The following is a 24087-nucleotide window of genomic DNA, read 5'->3' as shown; positions in this document are numbered from 1 at the left end:
TGCAAGCAAATTTTATGTGACAGACTGAGCTAGCCGATGGTAGATAGATAGATCTCTGAATGAATCTGTGATTCTGTGAGCAACTCAATCTGCCTGCCTGCTTTGCCTGATTTTGGGTAAAAGTTGCTTTTTTATAAAAAAAAATTCAATATTTATATAAATATTTATGTTTACATACACGCTGTGCCCAGCCAGTCACATGACAACCAAGCCACACCCACAAACTAGGCCACGCCCACAGAATCAGTTAGTGGTCTCTGGGATCTAAAATTTGTGAGTTTGGTGGTCCCTGAGGTCCAAAAGGTTGGCGACCTCTGTTCCGAGGCACCTCAAATTGCAGGGGTCAAGATTCAGACCCTCTTCTACCCATACGGACTGGAACCGGACCTAAAGGTAGAAGAATGATCCTGTCCCCAAAGCCTGGACATTGGAGGATATGGTCATTTTTATTGAAACCTATCATTGAAACATCTCTCATGAGATCTCTGAGGGACATAATGACTGTGCATCTTCTATCTCACACCCTCCAGAAGTCAATGAGAATTGCAATGCCTTTTTGTGATGTGCCCCAGCCTGAAGCCAGACTGAGGAGGGCCCAGTGTCTTTCCTCCTGCACAGCCCTTTCTCCAGGTGGCAAAGTCAGAGCTGCAAGCAGAGGGCGAGTTGAAGTCCCAGGCTGCCAACCTTTCATTTCCCTCTTCAGCTGAACTTATAAGTGACCTTAATCTGCAGCAATGCCTTGAACTGCACTGCCAGGAAAACCTCTCACGATTTTCTTATGCATAGCAAACTGCTGTTGAAGGTATAAAGCCAGCCCAGGATGCTAACTGTCCAGAAGGGAGGGGAATTACTCTTCCAGCCCTCTCTTGAGCTTGGAAAAGAAATAGGGGTGGTTCTCGGGTTGCAACACCAATTGACCCCGGAATATCCTTTGCTAAGCAGGGATGGGGCACCGATAAGAAATAGTGGGGCTTGATAATTAAATTGGGAAGTAAGAGAAAATAAAATCCCAGAAGAGACAAGTTACAGTTTTAACAGGTATGCTGATTTCCACAAGCAGGTTCTCAGGAGTTGTCCTGTACACTTCCACCCCCACCCCCACCCAGGAAAAAGTGGCTGGAACCCAGGGAGGTGAACTTTCTCTTCCTACTTGCACGTGATTTCCAATCCGCGCCCCTCCCAAATCCTTTGATTTAGTTGCTTCTTCCGACAAACGAAGTTTCGGCCTCAGCTCCAGGGACAAGGAGTGTCCTCTTAGGGGACTTGAAAGAAAAAGGTTTGGGGATGGATCCTCAGAGAGAAAAGCTACCGATGAGCTCGATGGGAGTCAAATAGGACGAGATGACACTTAAGGAAGCCCGGAATCAATGAGAACATCTTCAAATGCCTTAAGGTGGAACGAGATTGTTCTTCCTCCTTATTGTCGCTAGATGGCGCGCTACAGAGAAGCAACCCTCCATATCGCTATTCTAGGGAAGGGGCAGAGGCTGAGGTTTAAACGGATTTAAAACGATAGAGTAGTGAACTGCTACATGAGGTTGTACAAAGGAGATGATGCGATGGGCAGGGCAACTTCCTCTTCCGGCTCAGGATAAGGAGGATAATGGCGTTGGCAGGACCTCTTGTGCTGTTTGGAGGGTCGAAGCGGCTCCTGGGAGGTGAGTGGAGGGCAGGTCGGAGGAGAAGCCGGAAGCAAGTCCGGCCCTTTGGGTTCCTGCACGGCGGGGAAGCGGGAGAGGAAGCAACGAGGGTGAAACCTGTGGGGCTGCTGCTGCATATTCTTCCCCTCCCCGAATTTTATTCCTCCGGGGCTGCAGGACTTAAAACTTCTGCCTGAGATTTTCTGCTGGGAGATTAAAAAAACAAAAACCGATTTATTTCGTATTTCTTAAACCCGCATTTTAAGCACCAGCTTCCACGTCCCTGTTGATTGCTTGTGACGTGGCTGACCTGGGGTTTTCCTGGCAAGCGAGGAGCTTCAGGGGCAAAGCGGAGGATGCTTTGTGTCTCGACTAGGAGTTGGGCACCGTTTCCTCTGTTAGCCTCCCCTCCCCTTTCTGAACTTAGATCAAAGAATTGGAGCGAATGCACTTTGGGACATTTTGCACACTGAGATACGCATAGATTGTCTGCATGCGTTCATAGGTGTGTGTTTCTGAGGTCATGCATGCATACATGAGTGTTTTTGCCCAAGCCAAAAATTTAAGTGAAGAGGGAGCTGGACTAGAGGACCTCCAAGGTCCCTTTCAATTCTATTCTGTTTGACTGGTTAATTTAAAAAGAGATCTTGTGTCAATATTTGAACTTGGATCTTGTTAGGCTTCTGTATGCCAAATAAATCATAATATTAGAGTTTCAAATAGATTTTTAGGTTTTTTTTTGTTTTTTTCATATTAATATATGGGATGGGGTAGTTTGTTTTTTCCTGCTTTCACATGTCCTGCAGGCTGCAGCCATTTTTAAGCAATAATGAAACTAACCCATTTATATTAATTTTACAGAGAGAGAGGATGCCAAGAAGAGCTCTCTGGACAACAGAGAATGAAAAGCAGCATAAAAATGCAAAATAAACCATCATTCAAAATATTTTGCAATTCCTCTGGAAAGTTTAAAAACTATTTTTCCTCAGCAGATGAGAGACGAGGGAAAGAATAACAAGTACAAAGTTTTGAGCTGGAAAAAATAGAGCACACGGAACTGAAGAAAAACATTAAATGAGAAACCAGTGAGGATAATATTTAAAGAAAGAAAAAGTAAGGAACAATTTGAAGTCAGTAGGAAGAAAAAGGTTCCATGTATAGCCAAAATTGGCAGACATTAATTAAGGCATTTGAGGAAGGAAAGAAGGCTAGAACCAAACATCCACCAGGCAAGAGATCAGAAATATTTTTCACTGCCTCAAGAATCCAAGCATATCAGTGTTAGAAAAACCTCACAGACTTCCTAATGTGGGAAGAACACAGATTGCAGATCACATTTGATTATGCAGGAGAGAATCCATCCAGTGAAAAGCCATACAAATGTTTGGAGTGCGGCAAAATCTTTTCTTAGAAAACTTCTTCATGATTCATGGAAGAACCCATACTGGAGAAAAGCCCTGCCTTTGAATGTCCTGTTTGTGGGAAAAGTTTCAGTCAAAATTCCCACCTGGTGGAACACCAGATGACTCACTCAGGAAAGAAATCGTATAAATGTCCTGTTTGTGGGAAAAATTTCAGTCAGAATTCCAACCTGGTGGAACACCAGAGAACTCACACAGGAGAAAAACCATATCAGTGTCTGGATTGTGGGAAACAGTTCAGTCAGAGTTCCTGCCTTGTGAAACACCAGAGGACTCACACAGGAGAAAAACCATATGAGTGTCTATACTGTGGGAAAAGTTTCAGTCAGAATTATTACCTGCTGAAACACCACAGGACTCACACAGGAGAAAAGCCGTATGAGTGCCTGGATTGTGGGAAAAGTTTCCGTTGGCATGCCAACCTGGTGGAACACCACAGAACACACACAGGAGAGAAACCATATAAATGTAGTGATTGTGGAAGAGGTTTCAAGCAGAGTTCTAAGCTTGTGAGACACCAGAGAACTCATACAGGAGAAAAACCATACCAGTGCCTTGATTGTGGAAAACGTTTCAGTCAGAGTTCCTGTCTGGTGAAACACAAGAGGACTCACACTGGGGAGAAACCCTTTGAATGTCCTGTTTGTGGGAAAAGTTTCAGTCAAAATTTCATCCTGGTGGAACACCAGACGACACACACAAGAGAGAAACCATATAAATGTCCTGTTTGTGGGAAAAGTTTCATTCGTAATTACAACCTGGTGATACACCAGAGAATTCATACTGGAGAAAAACCATATAAATGTCCTGTTTGTGGGAAAAGTTTCATTCAGAACTCCAACCTGGTTATACACCAAAGAAGTCACACAGGAGAAAAACCATATAAATGTCCTGTTTGTGGGGAAAGTTTCATTCGGAATTCCAACCTGGTGGAACACCAGAGAACTCACACAGGAGAAAAACCATACCAGTGCCAGGATTGTGGGAAAAGTTTCAATCAGAGTTCCTGCCTGGTGATACACCAGAGAGTTCACACAGGAGAAAAACCGTATCAGTGCCTGGATTGTGGAAAAGGTTTCCGTTGGAATGCCAATCTGGTGGAACACCAGAGGACACACACACGAGAGAAACCATATACATGTAGTGATTGTGGAAAAGGTTTCAAGCAGAGTTCTAAGCTTGTGAGACACCAGAGGACTCACACAGGAGAAAAACCATACCAGTGCCTGGATTGTGGGAAACGTTTCAGTCAGAGTTCCTGCCTGGTGAAACACAAGAGGACTCACACTGGGGAGAAACCCTTTGAATGTCCTGTTTGTGGGAAAAGTTTCAGTCGAAATTACATGCTCGTGGAACACCAGACGACACACACAGGAGAGAAACCGTATAAATGTCCTGTTTGTGGGAAAAGTTTCCAGCAGAATTCTAAGCTTGTGATACACCAGAGGATTCACACAGGGGAGAAACCATATGAGTGTCCAGATTGTGGGAAAGATTTCAGTGTCAGGTCTAGCCTTATAAATCATGTAAGGTTACACACAGGGGAGAAACCATTCAAGTGTCCAGATTGTGGGAAGTGTTTCGCACAAAATTCCTCTCTTATCGTACACAAGAAAGTACATCTGAAGCAAAATTTGGTGTATGTAGAGGAATCTTGAATTTCATTTCTCTTCGGTCTTTGGAAGCCCAGTTGATAAATTAACCATTTAGTTTCTAGTTTTATTATTTTTAGTCAAACATATTTTGGTACCAAACATGATGGAGGAGATCTGAGCTTCCTTTCTCTGGAGTTGTGTAGTTGTTCCCTTTCACAGTGTCGGGAGGAATGGCTATGCTGGGCCAAAGAATGGCTATGCTGGGCTTAGATCTCTATTAGGTATATTTGCCACTTTGAGTTATTTCGACATCTAATTAAGGTGGGATATAGATGTGTATGTATGTGTGTATGTGTTTTTATTAAGAAATTGTGCATGGCAACCCAACGCAATGTGACTCCAGATAGCTTACAGCAATAAAATACAGAAAGCAATCAACATATATAGCAAATAGCAAAATACAAAGCCTTGACATTTGGCATAGTCCCACACCATTGCATTCCCCACCAGACTGAAAAGGGCCCAGGTGTCTTCCTCCTACACAGCCCTTTCTCTAGGTGGCAAAGTCAGAGCTGCAAGCAGAGGGTAAATTGTGGTCCTAAGCTGCCAACCTTTCCTTGCCCTCTTCAGCTGCAATTAGAAAAGATCTGAATCTGCAGCAATGCCTTGAACTGCTCTGCCAGGAAAACCTCTCATGATTTTATTATGCATAGAAAACTACTGTTGAAGGTATAAAGTCCGCCAGGGTGCCAACTCACCCAAAAGGGGGAAATTACACTTCCAGCTCTCTCTTGAGCTTGGAAAAGAATATGGGTGGTTCTCAGGTTGCAACAGCAATTAGTGCTAGTGCTGTCAACCCTGAAGTCATTTTGGAAAGGTTTTTTTTGTAATTTTTTTCTATTTTGTTAAAAAACATCAATATTTCATGAACAGTGTGGTATGTGGTATGACAATGAGTATCATCATTTTGATACAAAAGCAATAATACCAAAAAATCACTAAATTAGTCCAGCTTATGTGGTCTAATGTTGTTATACATAACTGTATCAGCACTTAGTCCTTCAGTTTTCAATTACTAATATTTGCCACATTCTTTTAATAGTAATAACTATTCTTTTTGAGCATACCTAGTAACATCCTTTTTCAAATTCTGATCTTAACCTTAATATTCACTTTACATATATTCAAATAAAAGTATGTACAACAATATTTCCTCATTTCTAAATTTTATATCCTAATTTTTAATGCAGCCAATCTTAAAAATTGCTACGTTAATCTAATGTTATACATAACTATGTCAAGTCATAATTCTTCATTTTTCCATTATTCAATATTTGCTACCTCCTAATAGTAATAACGTTTTTGAGCATACCAAATAACATCCTTTTTTAAACTCTAATTTCAATTTCTGATATTCATTTTAAATATTGTGTTAGATAACAAATGTATAACAATATTTGTTAAATTCTTGGGATTTAAGAACCGACCAGCAGTGAAGTTGATGCAATATAGGATGATGCAATAAGAATGAATCAGCATAGCATGGGTATTTCCCTTTAAGACAGGATTAAAGATCCCTTTAAGAGGCGTTTATATATTGCAACCATTAGAGGGTGTGGTTCTTTCTCTTTGTGTCCTGTATTCATTTGCAAAAGTTCTCCGAGCAGAGTTAAGAGGAAACTTTGCTTACTTGTAAAAGTATTTTGCCTACCACATATATTTCTATAGATAACTATAGATAAACCACCACTGTTTAAGTCTCTGTATGCTGTGTTTTGCTCCTGAGTTGTCTCGTAATGGTAATCATTCTGCAAACGCTCTGACAATATTCCCCTTATTTCTACAGTTTATTCTAGTTTTAGGCCGATCTCATTAAAACAAAAAAATCCTTCCTATGCATCGTCTCTCATTCTCTTGGAAGTTACATTTCTTCTCTTTTTAGCTTGCCTCCCATACTCCTCCCTTGGGTGTTTATATCTTTCATATTCAACCAAAGCTTTATTTCTATCCACAATATTTTTTGCTGCCAGTCCACCCATAGGCCTGCCAAATCCTCTATCTTTTTTCCAAAGGTATCTTTCGGTATATTCAATTCCATTTTTCTGTCTCCTTGTATATATTCTCCCAACTTTATTTCACCCAACTTTATAATCTCCTACTCCAACTTTATAACCTTGTTCTGTTTGCTGTGTCTTCTGTTCTGTCTCATCCTCTTGAGTTTGTCTCCCTTGTTTCCTGGGTTTTATTATCTTCCTGTCAGGGTTCCAGAAATTATCCGTTCCATCAGTAACTCTGAGACAACATAATCTCAAAGTGCTTTATTAAAACAGAAACTTGTACGTCTATGGAATTCCAAAACTAAAGTTCCCTCCCAGACTTCCCACAAGACTCAACCTACACCCACCCCTTTTCTTTCACATCATAAATCACGTGAACCAATCACCCTTCAGCTACAATTCTTGCTGGGCCATAGAGAATGACCTTGAAGGTTTTATATATCTATTTTGTCGACTGAAAGCTAATCAAACAACATCAGCCCCCCCTTCCATCCTCCGCAGCTGTGTGGCAGCTTTTAATAAGGATTCCAAAGCTGACACTTGCTTCATTGGTCCTTGTTGCACATTTTCAGTCTTTCCAGTTATATCGTGCAACAAGTCCTTTCTCTTTAATATTCACCATCATCGTATCATAAATATTTTGCAGTAGCCTTGTAATTTCTTTTTGTGCCTCCAGTTCTTCCTAATGAGCCATCTTGCCTTATTTTAAAAAATCCCAAGTTGTATTCAGCGTTCTGTCAATAATCTGCCACTGCTATATTCTTTTTGACTTCCCAAAGCCACCAGATTACTTGGTCTTAATATTGTTCACCAGGAGATGCCATAATTAGAATTCTTTCTATTCCACAATTAGTCAACAAGTTTCATTTATACCATCCAGGGAGTTTTCCAAGTAGTTCTTTAAATCCACTTTTTCATTTATTAAATACTTCCAGTATTCAAAAGTCATTCCATTAGATATCCTCCAGGTTTTTCAAGGTTGGCCTCTAGTCATCTTAGAGTAGATAAGTATGGAACAGTAAATAATAAAGCAAAACAGACCTCCAGATGTTATTTCCCCTTATCAAAAACTATCCAGGGCCACTTTCACCAGTAGATGGCACCTTCAGCTTAAAAATCAACATTAAATGTCCGCTTTCAAAAATTGACATTAAAAATCCAGTTTAAGTTTCTTTCTCATTAGTTCAGACAAGATATCCATTAAACAGTCAAATATCCAGCACTTTGAAGCGCCTATTCAAAGTCCTGTCCGTAATGTTTATACATCCAGTTTTTCTGTGTTCTGTAGCTTTAGGGTATAATTTTCTTTATCCTGCTTTACTCTCTGCTTAAAAGTATTCCAAAGAGTCACTTTCATGGATTAAATTTTTTGTGGGAAAATCCTGGACAAAAGTTAAAGATCACATCACCCAGTTCCGATCACTGTCCACTCTCATTGCTCCAGCACACTTTATGGCAGCCATGTTGGTTGCCTCACTTTCATCTTCAGTAGAGAGGGAAGAAGCCCTGGGTCCAGCAGGAGAGCCGCCGCTCTCCGCGAACAGCAAGGTGCCCCTTGTTAATCACCCTGCAGGGTGACTTTAGCTCCCTGGTGAAGCCCTCCAATGAAGAGTATTTGATGTGGGGATGCGGAGCCCCGCTCACCTGTGCCAATCACGCAGCTACGTCAACCGGAAGGAAAGTCTTCAGGGCTGCCACAGCAAGGCTGGTTGGAGCTGTGGGAATGGAAGTGGGGAAGAGAGATAGCTGGGGATCTGTAGCCAAAATAAAATTCATTCTGGGAACCAAAGACATTCTCACCAGGTGCTGGGGAGGCGTGGACTGAAACCAGCTGGAATTGGGACTGGTAACATGGTTGGTGGACTGGGGAGAAGAACTTTGATTTTTAATTTGGGTGGGGAAAACCTCGGGACCTTCAGAGTTAGGTTTTCACCAGATGTGCCAATATGACCTGCCTAATAAATCTGGATTTTGAGGAGCAGCTTGGCCTCGGAGTTTTAATTGCATTGGGTCTGTTACTTGGGTCCCTGACAAGAGCTGCTTTATCAGGAGGCAACTGGACTTTCTGGTTTTTCTTTGAAGACGTTTTGCTTCTCATCCAAGAAGCTTCTTCAGCTCTGACTGGATGGTGGGGGATGGAAGGATTCCTAGTCTTTGCAGACAGCTGGTCATTTGCATTCTTTAAGAGGGTCTTGGGGCCACCTGGAGGTTGATCTGTGTCCTCAGGGTCACATGAGTCGTGCAAATGGATGTGGAGCCTTCATTGGCACAGGATGTTTTCTGTCCTGTGTCCCTTCACTGTTCAAGACCAGTGCAGGCTGTTGGAGATGACTGTTGTCCGCATTTCAAATTGAAGCGAAATGCTTCCTTTAATTTTTCTGGAAATCCATTGATATCATGACTTGGCTGACTGAGAATCTCTATAGGCAATTCGGGCTAGACTTCGAATTGCTAAGAAGGAATGGAGCACCAATAGGATACGCCATGCTGGTTTGCTGAACGTATCATAGTTAGACTACCTGTACATAATTGGGTATCATAATATGGATGGCTTCTCCTTTCAGGTAGACGTTAACCAGCAATAGTGATTGGCTTGAGCCCTGAAGCACTGCAAATTGCAGGAGTCGAGATTTGGCCTTTTTCTGGGCTGGAATCAGGCATAGAGGTAGAAAAAGAATGATCATAATAAAGCTCCTTCCATTTCCTGTCTCCAAAGCCTGGACATTGGAGGATATGGTCATTGTTATTGAAATCTAATGAGAGGTCTAGGAGGGACATAATCACTGTACTACTTCTATCTCAAACCCTCCAAAAGTCCATGAGAATTGCAATGCCATTTTGGTGGGTTTGCCCCAGCCAGACTGAGAAGGGCCCAGGTGTCTTCCCTCCAGCACAACCCTTTCTCTGATCACCAGTGCAAGTCAGAGCTGCAAGCAGAGGGTGAGTTGAAATTCCAGGCTGCCAACCTTTCATTGCCCTCTTCAGCTGAACTGATCTTAATCTGCAGCAATGCCTTGAATTGCTCTGCCAGGAAAACCTCTCACAATTTTATTATGCATAGCAAACTGCTGTTGAAGGCATAAAGCCAGCCCAGGATGCTAACTGTCCAGAAGGTGGGGAATTACGCTTCCAGCCCTCTCTTGAGCTTGGAAAAGAAATAGGGGTGGTTCTCGGTTGCAACACCAATTGACCCGGAATATCCGGAATATCCGTTGCTAAGCAGGGATGGGGCACCGATAAGAAATAGTGGGGCTTGATAACTAAATTGGGAAGTAAGAGAAAATAAAATCCCAGATGAGACAAGTTACAGTTTTATCAGGTTTGCTGCTTTCCAGAAGCAGGTTCTCGGGAGTTATCCTGTACACTTCCACCCCACCCCCAGGAAAAAGTGGCTGGAACCCAGGGAGGTGAATGTTCTCTTTTCCTATTTGCACGTCATTTGAACCCCCCGCCCCTCCCAAAGGGCGCTTTATTTGATTTAGTTGCCGCTTCTCGCAAACCAAGCTTCAGGCTCAATTCTAGGGACAATGAGAAAAGGTTTGAGGATGGATCCTCCGGGGCAAAAGCTACCGATGAGCTTGATGGGAGTCAAATAGGACTTGATCACAGTGGTGGGATTCAAATTTTTTACTACCTCATCGCAGTGGTGGGATTCAAATTTTTTTACTACCTCATCACAGTGGTGGGATTCAAATTTTTTTACTACTGGTTCTATGGCGTGGCTTGGTGGGGATGGCAGGGGAAGGATACTGTAAAATCTCCAGTCAGAAGTGGTATTTGTCAGTTCTTTGAACTACTCAAAATTTCCACTACTGGTCAGAACCTGCTGAATTCCACCTCTGACTTGATGGCACTTAAGGAAGCACGGAATCCATGAGAACATCTTAAGTGTAGAAAGAAGCATGTTCTTCCGCCTTATGTCGCTAGATGGCGTGCTACAGAGAAGGAACCCTTGTTTCAGGTATGGTGTTTCAGGCAAGGGCGACAGAGCTATTCTAAGGAGGGCAGAGAGGCTTGGCTGCGAGTTGAAACGACAGAGTAGTGCGTTGCTAGAGAGGTTGTAAAGGGGGAGGAAGCGAAGGGCAGAGTATCTTCCTCTTCCGCCTGACTCAGGGCAGGGTAATGGCGTCGGCTGAGCTTCTTGTCCTGTTTGGAGGGTCGAAGCGGCTCCTGGGAGGTGAGTGGAGGGCAGGTCGGAGGAGAAGCCCGGGAGCAAGTCGGGCCCTTTGGGTTCCTCCACGGCGGGGACGCAGGAGAGGAAGCAACGAGGCTGAAACGTGTTGGCTGCTGCTGCATATTCATCCCCTCCCCGAATTTTATTCCTCCGGGGCTGCAGGACTTAAAACTCCTGCCTGAAATTTTATGCTGGTAGATTTTTTAAAAAGACCATTTATTTCGTATTTCTTAAGCACCCATTTTAAACACCCGCCTTCACGTCCCTGTTGATTCCTTGTAACGTGGCTGACCTGGGGTTTTCCTGGCAAGCGAGGAGCTTCAGGGGCAAAGCGGAGGATGCTTTGGGTCTCGACTAGGAGTTGGGCACCGTTTCCTCTATTAGCGTCCCCTCCCCTCCCCTCTCTGAACTTAGATCTAAGAATTGGAGCGAATGCACTTTGGGACATTTTGCACACCGAGATACGCATAGATTGTCTGCTATTGAGCTCATCCCTTTCCTAAGAGGTCTGTAGGGAGCGTGCATAAGCGCACCAACATGCCTACTGTCCCTGTCCTATTGTTTTTCTTTTTCATATTCTTGTCCATTTCATGTATTCATAACCATGTTTATACTTATACCTGTTATCTAATAATCGCTTGGTAAAATAAAATAAAATAAAAAATGAATTCATAGGTGTGCATGTCTGTGCTCATATGCAAGGATACAGGAGTGGATTTACCCAAGCCAAAAATTTAAGTGTAATATTATAGCACATAGCTGCTTGAAGAAAGAGCTGGACTAGATGACCTCCAATGTCCCTTTCAACACTATTCTGCTTGACTGATTGAAAAAGAGATCTTGCATCAATATTTGAATTTACATCATTAGGCTTCTGTATGCCAAATAAATCATAATATTACAGGTTAAAATAGAATTTTAGTGTTTGTTTTATCATGCTAATATATGGGGTGGGGATTATTTTTTTGCTACTTTCACATGTCCTGCAGCCATTTTTAAGCAATAATGAAACTAACCCATTTATATTAATCTTACAGAGAGAGAGGATGCCAAGAAGAGCACGCTGGACAACAGAGATTGAGAACCAGCATTAAAGTGCAAAATAAGCCGCCATTCAAAATATTTTCCAATTCCTCTAGAACGTTTAAAAACTCTTCTTCCTCAGCAGATGAGAGACAAGGGAAAGAATAACAAGACCAAAGTTTTGAGTGGGAAAAAATAAGAGCACACAGAACTGAAAAAACCATTAAATGAGAAATCAAGGAAGATAATATTTAAATAAAGAAAAAGTGAGGAACAACTTGAAGTCAATAGGAAGAAAAAGGTTCCATGCATAGTCAAAATTGGCAGGCATTAATTAAAGCCTTTGAGGAAGGAAAGAATGGCTTAACCAAACAACACACACAGGACAGAAACCGTATAAATGTAATGATTGTGGAAAAGGTTTCAAGCAGAGTTCTAAGCTTGTGAGACCCCAGACAACTCACACAGAAGTAAAAGCATTTCAAAGTTCGGATTGTGGGAAAAGTTTCAGTCAGAAATCCAACCTGATGATACACCAGAAGACTGACATGGGAGAGCAACCGTATAAATGTCCTGTTAATGGGAAAAGTTTCATTCGGAATTCCCACCTGGTGATACACCAAAGAACTCACACAGGAGAAAAACCATATGAGTGTCTGGAGTGTGGGAAAAGTTTCCGTTGGAATTCCAACCTGGTGGAACACTACAGGATACACACAGGAGAGAATCCGTATAAATGTAGTGATTGTGGAAGAGGTTTCAAGCAGAGTTCTAAGCTTGTAATACACCAGAGAACTCACACAGGAGTAAAACCATTTCAGTGTCCGGATTGTGGGAAAAATTTCAGTCAGAAGTCCAACCTGATGATACACCAGAGAATTCACACTGGAGAAAAACCGTATCAGTGCATGGATTGTGGGAAAAGTTTCAGTCAGAATTCTAAGCTTGTGATACACAAGAGGACTCACACGGGAAAGAAACCATATGAGTGTCCAGATTGTGGGAAAGGTTTTAATTGGAATTCTGAGTTGGAACTACACCGGAGGACTCACACTGGAGAAAAACCATATGAGTGCCCGGATTGTGGGAAAAGTTTCCAGCAGAATTCTAAGCTTGTGAGGCACCAGAGGACTCACACGGGAGAGAAACCATATGAGTGCCCAGATTGTGGGAAAAGGTTCAGTCATAATTCGAGCCTGGTGATACACCGGAGGACTCACACTGGAGAAAAACCATATGAGTGTCCAGATTGTGGGAAAGATTTCAGTACTAGGTCCGGCCTTATAAATCATGTAAGGTTACACACAGGGGAGAAACCATTCAAGTGCCCAGATTGTCTGAAGGGTTTCAATTGGAATTGCGAGTTGGAAGTACACCAGAGAAGTCACACTGGAGAAAAACCATACGAATGTCCAGATTGTGGGAAAGATTTCAGTACTAGGTCTGGCCTTATAAATCATGTAAGGTTACACACAGGGGAGAAACCATTCAAATGTCCAGATTGTGGGAAGTGCTTCTCACAAAATTCCTCTCTTATTGCACACAAGAAATTCCATATGAAGCAAAATTTGATGTATGTAGAGGAATCTTGAATTTCATTTCTCTTCTGTCTTTGGAAGCCCAGTTGAGAAATTAACCATTTCATTTCTTGTTTTATTCTTTTTAGTCAAACATGTCTTGGTATCAAACATGAGGGAGGAGATCTGAGCTTCCTTTCTTTGGAATTGTGGTGGTGTTCCTTTTCACAGCGTCGAGGGGAATTGCCATGGTTGACAGAAGAAAGTCTCTTATATCTCTATTAGGTATATTTGCCACCTTGAGTTATTTCTACATCTAATTAAGGCGGGATATAGATGTGTATGTATGTGTGTATGTATTTTTATGAAGAAATTGTGTATGGCAGCCTAACGCATTGTGACTCCAGACAACTTACAGCAGTGGTGGGATTCAGCCAGTTCTAGCCAGTTCAGGCAAACCAGTGGCGATAATTCTGGCTGGCACCCCCCGCCCTGTGCAGTCACTCCTCATCTTGTCCTGCATAGCTGCTGCTGCTGCTCCCTGGCTTGCCTCAACCACACGGTCTCTTAGGGCTGCATACTACACGGCGCTGATCTGCCTGGGTGAGTGACTGCAAGCAGCAAGGCCTGAATCCCGGCTTAGCTGCCTCCTACGTGGCCCAGCGTGCTTGCCAGCCGCCACCAGCTCATTGCCTGCCCGCTGGCAAGCAATGGATGCTGCAGGGACAGATTTCCTACATACCATTCTGAGCCCCCCTCTCTCTCCCCCCCTCCTTGGGCGGACAAAATAAAAGTGCATCTTTTATTTTGCAAAGAATTAGAACCACGGGGAGGAAAGCCACACTGATCTCTTGTCTCCCTCTAGGACCGGCCTTGGAAAAGCTGACAATCACCATCGGACTCCCTTTCTCTCAACGCTCGTGCGAGAACCCAAAATTTTTAAGAATTAGAGCCACGGGGAGGAAAGGCACCCTGAAGGCCACCGGCGGGCTTGTTAAGGCATGCAATATGCCGCCGCTAAGCTTCAGGGTTCCTCCCACAAGCGGCTGGAGTCCCAATTGTGAGGGTAGGCTTTTCCAAGGCCGGTCTGAAAGGCCGTGGCAGCACCCCGCGGCTGCCTTTTCTTTTGCCGTGCAATCTTTTGAGGTAGTTCCCTAAAGGTAATGGTGCTGTGGTAATGGCAGGTGGGTGGCTCTGAGGTGGAGGTAGCGAATGGTGAAGCCTAAGTGTGCAGGAGTGCAGCACAACTTGCCTTTGCGCTGCCCATTCATGGGGGGGGGGCGGTGCTTCGTCATGGGGTACATTTGTGCCAGCTGGTGGCGCCCAAGGTGTGGTCTGGGGGTCATTGGGAACAGCAGAGAAGCGGGATGCCTGTTTGGCTACCCGCCAGCCAGGCTGGCTCGAAAGTGCGTTCCCTATTGCAAGCAGCAGGATCCGCGGCAGAGGGAAGGGCGAATGGGCGGCAGCCCCCCGGAGGGCTGGCAGAAGCTGAGAACTGGGCTGCCCATGACTTTGATGGGGACCTGCGCCCAGAGCATCCCCTCGCTCGGCCTAGGATGAAGTAGAAAGGCCTCGATCTTTCCACAGGGGAAGGGAAAGTTTTATCGGCACAGGAGCATCACTCCAGCATGCCCTTTCACCGCCCGTCTCTGCCTGTTCGTGGCAGGGCAACTCCTCCCGCGCTGGGCATCAGCCAAGGGGAAGCAGTAAAATCGGTTTTTATTGCTTGGATAAAGCTGCTTCACACGTCTTCGCCCAATAGCCGAGACGGAGGGGGACAAAGCGGCTGAAGCTCCTCTAGCATTTTCTCCGCCCTGCCCACGACCGGCTGCTTTTTGCGATTCCGCGTCCTTCGCAGGCAGCTCAGCACCGGCCACGGTCCCCCTTCGTGTCGGCTCAGGAAGGGAGGAGCGCCACCGCCACCGAATGCGGGGAGGAGGGAAGAGCTCTGGCTCTCCCGTGTGGCCGGTTACGTGAGTGCACAATGGCGGCAGCAAGAGGAGGAGTTGCCATCCCCACCGCCGCCGTGATCCCAGCCCGGGGGGGTATCTACTTGTGTGTTTGTGTGCGCGCGTGCGAGCAAAAGAGATAATAGGAAAGGAGAGAGAAAGAGAGAGAGAAATGAGAAAATGATGAACGGAGAGAAGGAGAGAGAGGAAAGAGAAATTGGGGGGGAGAAAGAGATGAGAGATATGAGAAAGGGAGAAAGAAAGATGAGAGAGAGAGAGATACCTGTTTAAAAGAAAATAGAAAACTGGCTCTTTGAGTGTTTAAGGTTGCAGACCCAGACTCCTGGGTTAGGCAAACACCCTGGTCATTAAGTGAACCTTGTGGTCATTAAGCAAACACTGTGGTTGTTAAACAAGTCTATTTTCCCCAGTGGGCATTTTTAACCGGAAACCAGAAGGAATTGTTGGAAACTGGCAAAAAATATAGAAAACCTCCGTCACATGACTGTGGGATGTTGTAACTGGTCATAAATTTTGCGTGTATGTGTGTGTATGGCTGTCAAAACTCCAAAAACAGGTCAAGTAGCTCTGGGGAGGTCAGTCGTAAATTAGAACACTTGCTAAGCAACCGGGAATTAAGCGAGGACCACTTGTATTTGGTTTGGGTCCAGAGCTGTATGGAATCTGGAAGAAAGAAAGGAAAGGAAAGGAAAGGAAAGGGAGGGGAAAGTGAATGACATATAGTTGCATGGATGGATGGATGGATACATACATACATGAAGAGAGGGAGGGAGAGAAGAAAAGGAGAGGAAGAACCACAAACCCTGGCACTAGATGTGGCTTCAGCAGATGCTTTGAAGCAGCACAGCAATCTAGGGCTGGAGGGGACCTCTGAGGCCATCTAGTCCAACCCCCTGCTCCAGCAGGAAACCTTATATCGTCTGGATTATTTTGGTGCCTCTAACAGAGAGGAAAATTGCCAGAAAGGAGAAGTTTACTAGGACAAGGCTGCCATGCAGAGGAAGGCAGAGATAGTCCTTGATTTATGACCGCAATTGACCCCAAAATTTTGGTTGCTAAGCAAGAGCGTTAAGTGATTTTTTACATTTTAGAGACATCTGGCTGTAACAGTCATGTGCAAGCTAGGGAAGAACATCTGAAGGCATGTGTAATGTTCTAATATGCAGAAGGTATAGTTAAATGTGTGGCAGAAAGTGGACTGTGGGTGTGTTTTTCCAAACACAGTAAGTGAGGTTGAATATGTATAGTTTTAGAAGAGGTGTGTGTGTGTGTGTGTGTATACAGTATATATAAAGTATAGTATATATAGTAGATAATATATCTTTTTGTGTGCCTATACACACTATAGTATAGTATAGAGTCTATACTATGTAATATGTACGTACACATATGGCATATATACATAGGGTTAGATAGTGAATTTTGGATATTCAGTAGTAGTAAATAGACAGGGAAATTGTATCTCGTTGAGGCCTTCAAGGCAAGGAGAGGCCAAGCAAGGCATCCTTTGACATGAGTGACATCAAGTTGGCCATGCCCAGCCACACCCACCCAGTCACATGACCACCAAACCATGCCCGCAAAACTGGTAGTAAAAAAATTCGAATCCCACCGCTGGCTACAGCAATACAATACAGAAAGCAATCAACCCCCATATATAGCAAATGGGAAAATACAAAGCCTTGGCATTGGGCATACTCCCACACCATTGCATTCCGCACCAGACTAAAAGGGGCCCAGGTGTCTTCCTCCTACACAGCCCTTTCTCTGGGTGGCAAAGTCAGAGCTGCAAGCAGAGAGTAAGTGGCAGTCCTAAGCTGCCAACCTTTCACTGCCCTCTTCAGCTGCAATTAGAAAAGATCTGAATCTGCAGCAATGCCTTGAACTCCTCTGCCAGGAAAAACTCTCATGATTTTATTATGCATAGAAAACTGCTGGTGAAGGTATAAAGCCTGCCAGGATGCCAGCTGTCCAGAAGGGAGGAAATTATACTTCAGCCCTCTCTTGAGCCTGCAAAAGAATATGGGTGGTTCTCGGGTTGCAATAGCAATTAGTGCTAATGCTGTCAACCCTGAAGCCATTTTGGAGCGTATTCAGGGCTGCCGCAGCAAGACGGATTGGAGCTGTGGGAATGGGATGGGGGAGTAGAGATAACTGGGGATCTGTAGCCAAAATAAAATTCTTTCTCCTGAGAACCAAGGACGTTCTCACCAGGTGCTGGGGAGGCATGGATTGAAACCAGCTGGAATTGGGACTGTTAACCTGGTTGGTGGACTGGGGAGAAGAACTTTGATTTTTAATTTGGGTGGGGAAAACCTCGGGACCTTCAGAGTCGGGTTTTCACCAGGTGTGCCAATATGACCTGTTTAATAAATCTGGATTTTGAGGAGCAGCTTGGCCTCGGAGTTTTGATTGCATTGGGTCTGTTACTTGGGACCCTGACAAGAGCTGCTTTATCAGGAGGCGACTGGACTTTCTGGTTTTTCTTTGAAGACGTTTTGCTTCTCATCCAAGAAGCTTCTTCAGCTCTGTCTGGATGGTGGGGGATGGAAGGATTCCTAATCCTTGCAGACAGCTGGTCATTTGCATTCTTTGAAAGAGTCCTTGAGGCCGCCTGGCAGTTGATCTGTGTCCTCGGGGTCATGTGAGTAGTGCAAATGGGTGTGGAGCCTTCGTGGCCACAAGGTGTTTTCTGTCCTGTGTCTCTTCACTGTTCAAGACAAGTGCAGGCTGTTGGGAGGTGAGTCTGTTGTCCGCATTTCAAATTGAAGCAAAATGCTTTAATTTTTCTGGAAAACCATTGATATGGTTTTCCAGAATCTCTATAGGCAATTCAGGCTAGAATTGTTAAGAAGGGATGGAGCACCAATAGGATATATACCATGCTGGTTAGCTGAACATGGAAGGAAAAGAAACTAAAATCCCAGCAGAGACAAGGGGCCAAGCTTCAGTTTTACAGGTTCTCTAAATTGCAGGGACAGGTTTTGAGGAGATATCCTGCACACGTGCACAAACCCCAAGAAGAAAAGCTATCATGAACCAAGGGAGGTGCAGTCTTGTCTTTTCCTTATTTGAACGTCATTTCTAGATCCACACCCAAAAGGGAGGGTTCCTTTCATTTAGTTGCTGCTTTTTGCAAACGAAACTTCGGGCTCGGCTCCAGCGACAGGCAATGCCCTCTTGGGGAACCTGAAAGAAAAGGTTTCGGGACGGATGGATCCTCAGGGAGAAAAGCTATCAATGAGCTCGATGGGAGTCAAAATAAGACTTATTTAGGGTTAACAAGGAAGCACGGAACCAATAAGAACATCTTCAAACGCCATAGGTAAGAACGAGCGTGTTCCTTTCAACCATACGTCGCTAGAGGGCGCGCTACAGAGAAGCAACAGTCACGCCTACAAAGCAGCGACAGCTATTCTAGGAAAGGGGCAGAGGCTGAGATTGAACGGGTTGAAACGATAGATTGGTGGATTGCTAGAGAGGTTGTAAAGGAGAGGAGGTGGAAGGCAGAGGAAGTTCCTCTTCCGGCTCATCACCCAAGGGAGGCTGATGGCGTCGGCGGAGCCTCTTGTGCGGCTTGGAGGGTCGAAGCGGCTCCTGGGAGGTGAGTGGAGGGCAGGTCGGAGGAGAAGCCCGGGAGCAAGTCCGGCCCTTTGGGTTCCTGCACGGCGGGGAAGCGGGAGAGGAAGCAACGAGGGTGAAAGGTGTTGGCTGCTGTTGTGTATTATTTCCCTCCCTGAATTTTATTCCTCTGCACAATTTAATACTTCTGCCTGTGATGTTCTCCTTGGAGATGGCAGATTTGGGAAATTTAAAGAAATCTTTACACATTTTTCATATTTCTTAGCCACCCATCTCCATCACAGTTCACGAAACGATTCCTTGAGATTTCATTGACATGTTCTTTCGATATGGGCAAAACAGATGCTTTAAACCTTTTAAAGAAAAACCTTTCTAAAATTAGGTCAAATGCATTTCTGGAACATTTTACACCCTGAAATACACATAATGCCTACACATAAATTGATAGGCTTGTAGTGCTCCTAGGTGCGCATGTAGCAGTGATTTACCCAAGCCGAAAAGAGAATCTTATGATTGAGTCGATATTTGAGCTTGCATCTTGCTAGTTGTCTATTTTCCAAATGAATCATAATTCATTTTAGAGGTGAAACCAGAATTTTGATATTTTTTTTTCATGAATACACATGCTGTTTTTCATATGTTCTGCAACTATTTTTAAACAATAATAATAAAAACTAACCCATTAAGATGAATGCATGATTTAAACTGCTGCCTGTACTTTTCTGCTGGCAGATTTGGGACATTTAAAGAAATCTTTACATATTTTTCATATTTCTTAACCACCCATCTCCTTCAGCCTTCATGTAACACTTGATTTCTGTTATTGAGATGTTTTTTTCCTGGCAAGCGAGGAGTTTCATGGGCAAAACAGATGCTTATGATTGAGTCAATATTTGAACTTGGATCTTGTTACTTTTCTATATTCCAAATGAATCATAAGTAATATTAGAGATTAAAATAAGAGTTCTGATGTTTGTTTTTTTGTGCTAATATATGTGGTGTTTTTTTGCTGCTTTCATATGTCCTGCAGCCATTTTTCCAATAATAATTAAACTAATCCATTTATATTAATCTTAGAGAGAGAAGATGCCAAGAAGAAGAGTACTCTGGACAACAAAGAATGAGAAGCAGCATTAACGTGCAAAATAAATCATCATTCAAAATATTTTCCAATTCAAGTTTAAAAACTCTTCTTCCTTAGCAGATGAGAGACGAGGGAAAGAATAACAAGAACAAAGTTTTGAGTGGGAAAAAATAGAGCACATAGAACTGGAAATAACAAGATTAAACGAGAATTCAAAGAGGATAATCTTTAAATAAAGAAGTGAGGAACAACTTGAAGTCAGTAGGAAGAAAATGGTTCCTTGTATAGCCAAAATTGCCAGGCATTAATTGAAGTCTTTGAGGTAGGAAAAAATGGCTTGAACCAAACAACCACCAGGCAAGAGATCAGAAATATTTTTCAAGAATCCAAGTACATCAGTGTTGGAAAACACCCATAGACTCCTAATGTGGGGAAAGCACAGATTGCAGATCATAGCTGATTATGCACAACAGGATCCACCCAGTGAAAAGCCATATAAATGTTTGGAGTGCGGCAAAAGCTTTTCTCGGAAAAACATCCTCATGATTCATGGAAGAACCCATACTGGAGAGAAGCTCTACCAATGTTCCCAATGTGGCAAAAGATTTAGCATTCATTCCAATCTGGTGAGACACCAAAGGACTCACACTGGGGAGAAACTTTTTGAATGTCCTGTTTGTGGAAAAAGCTTCAGTCAAAATTCCCACCTGGTAGAACACCAGACGACACACACAGGAGAGAAACCGTATAAATGTCCTGTTTGTGGGAAAAGTTTCAGTCTGAATTCCAACCTGGTGATACACCAGAGGACTCATACAGGAGAAAAACCATATCAGTGCCTGGATTGTGGGAAACGTTTCAGTCAGAGTTCCTACCTGGTGAAACACAAGAGGACTCACACAGGAGAAAAACCCTATGAGTGCCTGGATTGTGGGAAAAGTTTCAGGCAGAATTCCCAGTTGGTGGAACACCACAGGACACACACAGGAGAGAAACCGTACAAATGTGATTGTGGGAAAAGTTTCAGTCTGAATTCCTGCCTGATTATACACCAGAGAACTCACACAGGAATAAAACCATTTCAGTGTCCAGATTGTGGGAAAAGTTTCAGGCAGAATTCCAACCTGATGATTCACCAGAGAACTCACACTGGAGAAAAACCGTATCAGTGTCTGTATTGTGGGAAAAGTTTCACTCAAAATTCCCATCTGGTGAAACACCACAGGACACACACGGGAGAGAAACCATATGAGTGCCTGGCTTGTGGGAAAAGTTTCAGTTGGAATTCCAACCTGGTGGAACACCACAGGACACACACGGGAGAGAAACCATATAAATGTAGTGATTGTGGAAAAAGTTTCAGTCAGAATTCCTGTCTGGTGATACACAAGAGGACTCACACAGGAGAGAAACCATATGACTGTTCAGAATGTGGGAAACGCTTCAGTTGCAAATCTGAACTTGGGAAGCACCAGAAGACTCATACGGGAGAGAAACCATATGAGTGTCTGTATTGTGGGAAAACTTTCAGTAAGAGTTCCAATTTGGTGATACACCAGAGGACTCACACGGGAGAAAAACCATATGAATGTCTGGATTGTGGGAAAGGTTTCAGGCAGAATTCCCATCTGGTAGAACACCAGAGGACTCACACAGGAGAGAAACCTTATGAATGTCCGGATTGCGGGAAAGATTTCAGTACTAAGTCTAGCCTTATAAATCATGTAAGGTTACACACAGGGGAGTAGTCATTCAAACCTCCAGATTGCAAACACTTTCACACAAAGTTCACACTCATAACCTTTTAAGGCAAACTTCCATTGGTTGATTTTTCTGACTGTCTTACAATTTCTCCTTATTTCTAGTTTGAATCTTTCTTTGATCAGTACTGTTGTTTCGTCTCTGGCCTTCGGGTGCTTTGGCAAATAGTTTGTCCCCCCCATTTTTGACAGTCTCTCAAATATTGGAGGACTGCTATCATGTCACACCTAGTTCTTGTCTTCCCTAGGCTAGCCATGCTCATTTCATGTAACTGTTCTTCATATGTTTTAGCCTGCTTCTAATTTGATCTAAGCTTCCTTTCTCTTTGCTCTTCCTTTTTGTTTCTCTAATCTCATCTGAGCTTCCCTTCTCTTTTTTCTTCCTTTCTCTTTTCTTTCTCTAATCTCATCTGAGCTTCCTTTCTTTGGCCCAGTGCGCTAGGTCCCTTTCACAGAGTTAAGGGGATCTGCCATTGCTGGGCCAGAGAAAGCGAGTTTGGAGCTCTATTAGCTATGTTTGCCGACTTGAGTTATTTCTACATATAATACAAAGGGATATAAATATGTATGTATGTATATACCACAATAGTTTAGGGTCTCTTGCTTGAGCAGGGGGTTGGACTAGAAGACCTACAAGATCCCTTCCAACTCTGTTGTTCTGTTCTGTTCTGTATTTTGGCTTAGCATGAAAACGTATATGGCAGCCCAACTAAACGTATATGGCAGCCCAACTGCATGGTTTACTGCATTAAAACCTTAATACAAAACCCAATAAACATCATATATTGCAAAACCTCCCTTTTTAACATGTACTTGCCCTGAAAATGCGGCAGACTTCTATCAAGGTTGGTGGCGTTTGGAGGGTCTGGGAATTCCAAAAAGGTGATTCTTGCTTTTGTTCAAATCAGAGGTTAACCAGGCCTCCTGGTATTACTAATTATGCTTGTGCCTGATGCCATTCTTGCTCAAAACTGGTAATCTTTCTCCTTGCAAGGATGTCCCAGAGGTGCTTTTCAAGAGTTAAATTGGAGAAGCTAACCACAGGATTAGCGGCATATAAATTTGATAATTAAAGAAGTCTGTGGAACGTCAGTGCCTCAAGCAACGTGCACATGGGCAGCCTAAGCTGGGCCATTTTTGGGGATTCATCTCTTCTGATTTACTTAAAATGTTTATATAGCCATCCATCCAGAGTTACAACAAACTTAAAATAAGCTTCAAATCAGTAATTAACTTAAAGACTGTATTAAGTCCAAATGCATTTAAACCATACCCAGGTACAAAATCAAGCTTCTGATTGGAAAGAGTTAAATTGGAGAAGTTAACCGTAGGATTAGCGGCCAATAAATTTGATAATTACATTCGTAGAGTGCCTCAAGAAACTTGGCACAAGGACAGCCAAAGCACCCCCATTTTGGGGATTCATCGTTTTCCTCTGATTTGTTTAAAATATGTAGCCATCCATCTTATAACAAACTCTGGCCGGCTCCCAATCAATAATTAACTTTAAAACCAGGGGTGGGATTCAAATTTTGTAACAACCGGTTCTGTGGGTGTGGCTTAGTTGTTGGGTGTGGCTTGGTGGTCATGTTATTGGCTGGGTGTGGCCAACTCAATATAATTCACATTGAGGCACAAGTGTGAAAAATGGTCATAAGTCACTTTTTTCAGTGCCATTGTAACTTTGAATGGTCACTCCACACAAGCAAAGTACCAGCAAAGGAGTGGGGGGAAAACTCCAGAGACGTTCCTGAGACAGGAAGTCTAGTCCTGCCAAGAATGTAATAAGGTTTAACGGAGAGGCAGTTTCTGTAAGCAACACCAGAATGTTTCCTTCCTGCCTGCCTTACAGGATTAGGCCAGTAATTTCTTCTAACAACCGGTTCTCTGAACTGCTTAGAATGTTAACAATCTGTTCTAGAGAATAGGTGTGAACTGGTAGAATCCCACCCCTGTTTAAAACCATATTAAAACCAAATGGGTATAAACAAAAACCTTATTTCAATTCAAGCTTGATATGCAGTCCTCTCTTATTAACCCAGTGCTCAGAGGAAAAGCTAGAGCTTCCTTCCTTTATGGAAGACCAGGAGGATAAAGGCCTGCCAAACTTCAGGGGGGAAATTGTCTTATAGGCCAAGGTCTGCAATGCACAAGGCTCACTTCCTAGCTCCTATCAGATGGCAATATTTAAGGTAAGAGGCTAGGAGCGTGCCAACCCTATCTGACCTGGTAGAACAGATAGATGCAAAAACAAAACTGGGAAA

At 43.4% G+C, this 24087-nt stretch overlaps 3 protein-coding genes and 1 long non-coding RNA gene across 10 annotated transcripts in view; 3 read left to right on the top strand and 1 right to left on the bottom strand.

Moving 5' to 3' along the window:
- LOC113431860 (uncharacterized) overlaps positions 1-6551 on the top strand; it is an 82792-nt gene extending 76241 nt beyond the window's left edge. The window contains 2 exon segments of the mRNA XM_087953079.1: positions 2502-3101; positions 3103-6551. Coding sequence (XP_087809205.1) covers positions 3021-3101; positions 3103-4719 — 1698 coding nt within the window. The 5' untranslated portion in view covers positions 2502-3020 and the 3' untranslated portion in view covers positions 4720-6551.
- LOC113425266 (uncharacterized) overlaps positions 1-23238 on the top strand; it is a 99479-nt gene extending 76241 nt beyond the window's left edge. For 3 of the 6 annotated variants that reach the window (XM_087953230.1, XM_087953231.1, XM_026687339.2), the window contains one exon: positions 20057-23238. In XM_087953230.1, coding sequence (XP_087809356.1) covers positions 20489-21811 — 1323 coding nt within the window. In that variant the 5' untranslated portion in view covers positions 20057-20488 and the 3' untranslated portion in view covers positions 21812-23238. Of the gene's footprint in view, positions 1-10794; positions 10891-11924; positions 13472-18552; positions 18723-18921; positions 19002-20056 lie in introns of those variants that run through there. The other 3 variants (XM_087953233.1, XM_087953232.1, XM_087953229.1) reach the window with 3 other exon arrangements.
- Positions 1-24087, bottom strand: part of LOC148131637 (uncharacterized) — a 65040-nt gene that overhangs the window by 14672 nt on the left and 26281 nt on the right. The gene's annotated exons all lie outside the window — the stretch shown is intronic.
- Positions 1-24087, top strand: part of LOC113425264 (uncharacterized) — a 96989-nt gene that overhangs the window by 50074 nt on the left and 22828 nt on the right. The window contains exon 1 of one of the 2 annotated variants that reach the window (XM_087953119.1): positions 18965-19001. The exons of the other annotated variant lie outside the window; for it this stretch is intronic. The gene's annotated coding sequence lies outside the window, so the exon portion shown is untranslated. Of the gene's footprint in view, positions 1-18964; positions 19002-24087 lie in introns of those variants that run through there. 2 annotated transcript variants of the gene reach the window in all.

This window comes from Notechis scutatus, chromosome 2 (genome assembly GCF_049901735.1).
Source record: "Notechis scutatus isolate UNSWTSFEM ecotype Mainland chromosome 2, rNotScu1.2, whole genome shotgun sequence".
NCBI classification, from domain to species: domain Eukaryota; kingdom Metazoa; phylum Chordata; class Lepidosauria; order Squamata; family Elapidae; genus Notechis; species Notechis scutatus.
The sequence above is the reverse complement of the archived record's forward strand: the minus strand, read 5'-3'. Positions and strand labels throughout refer to the sequence as shown.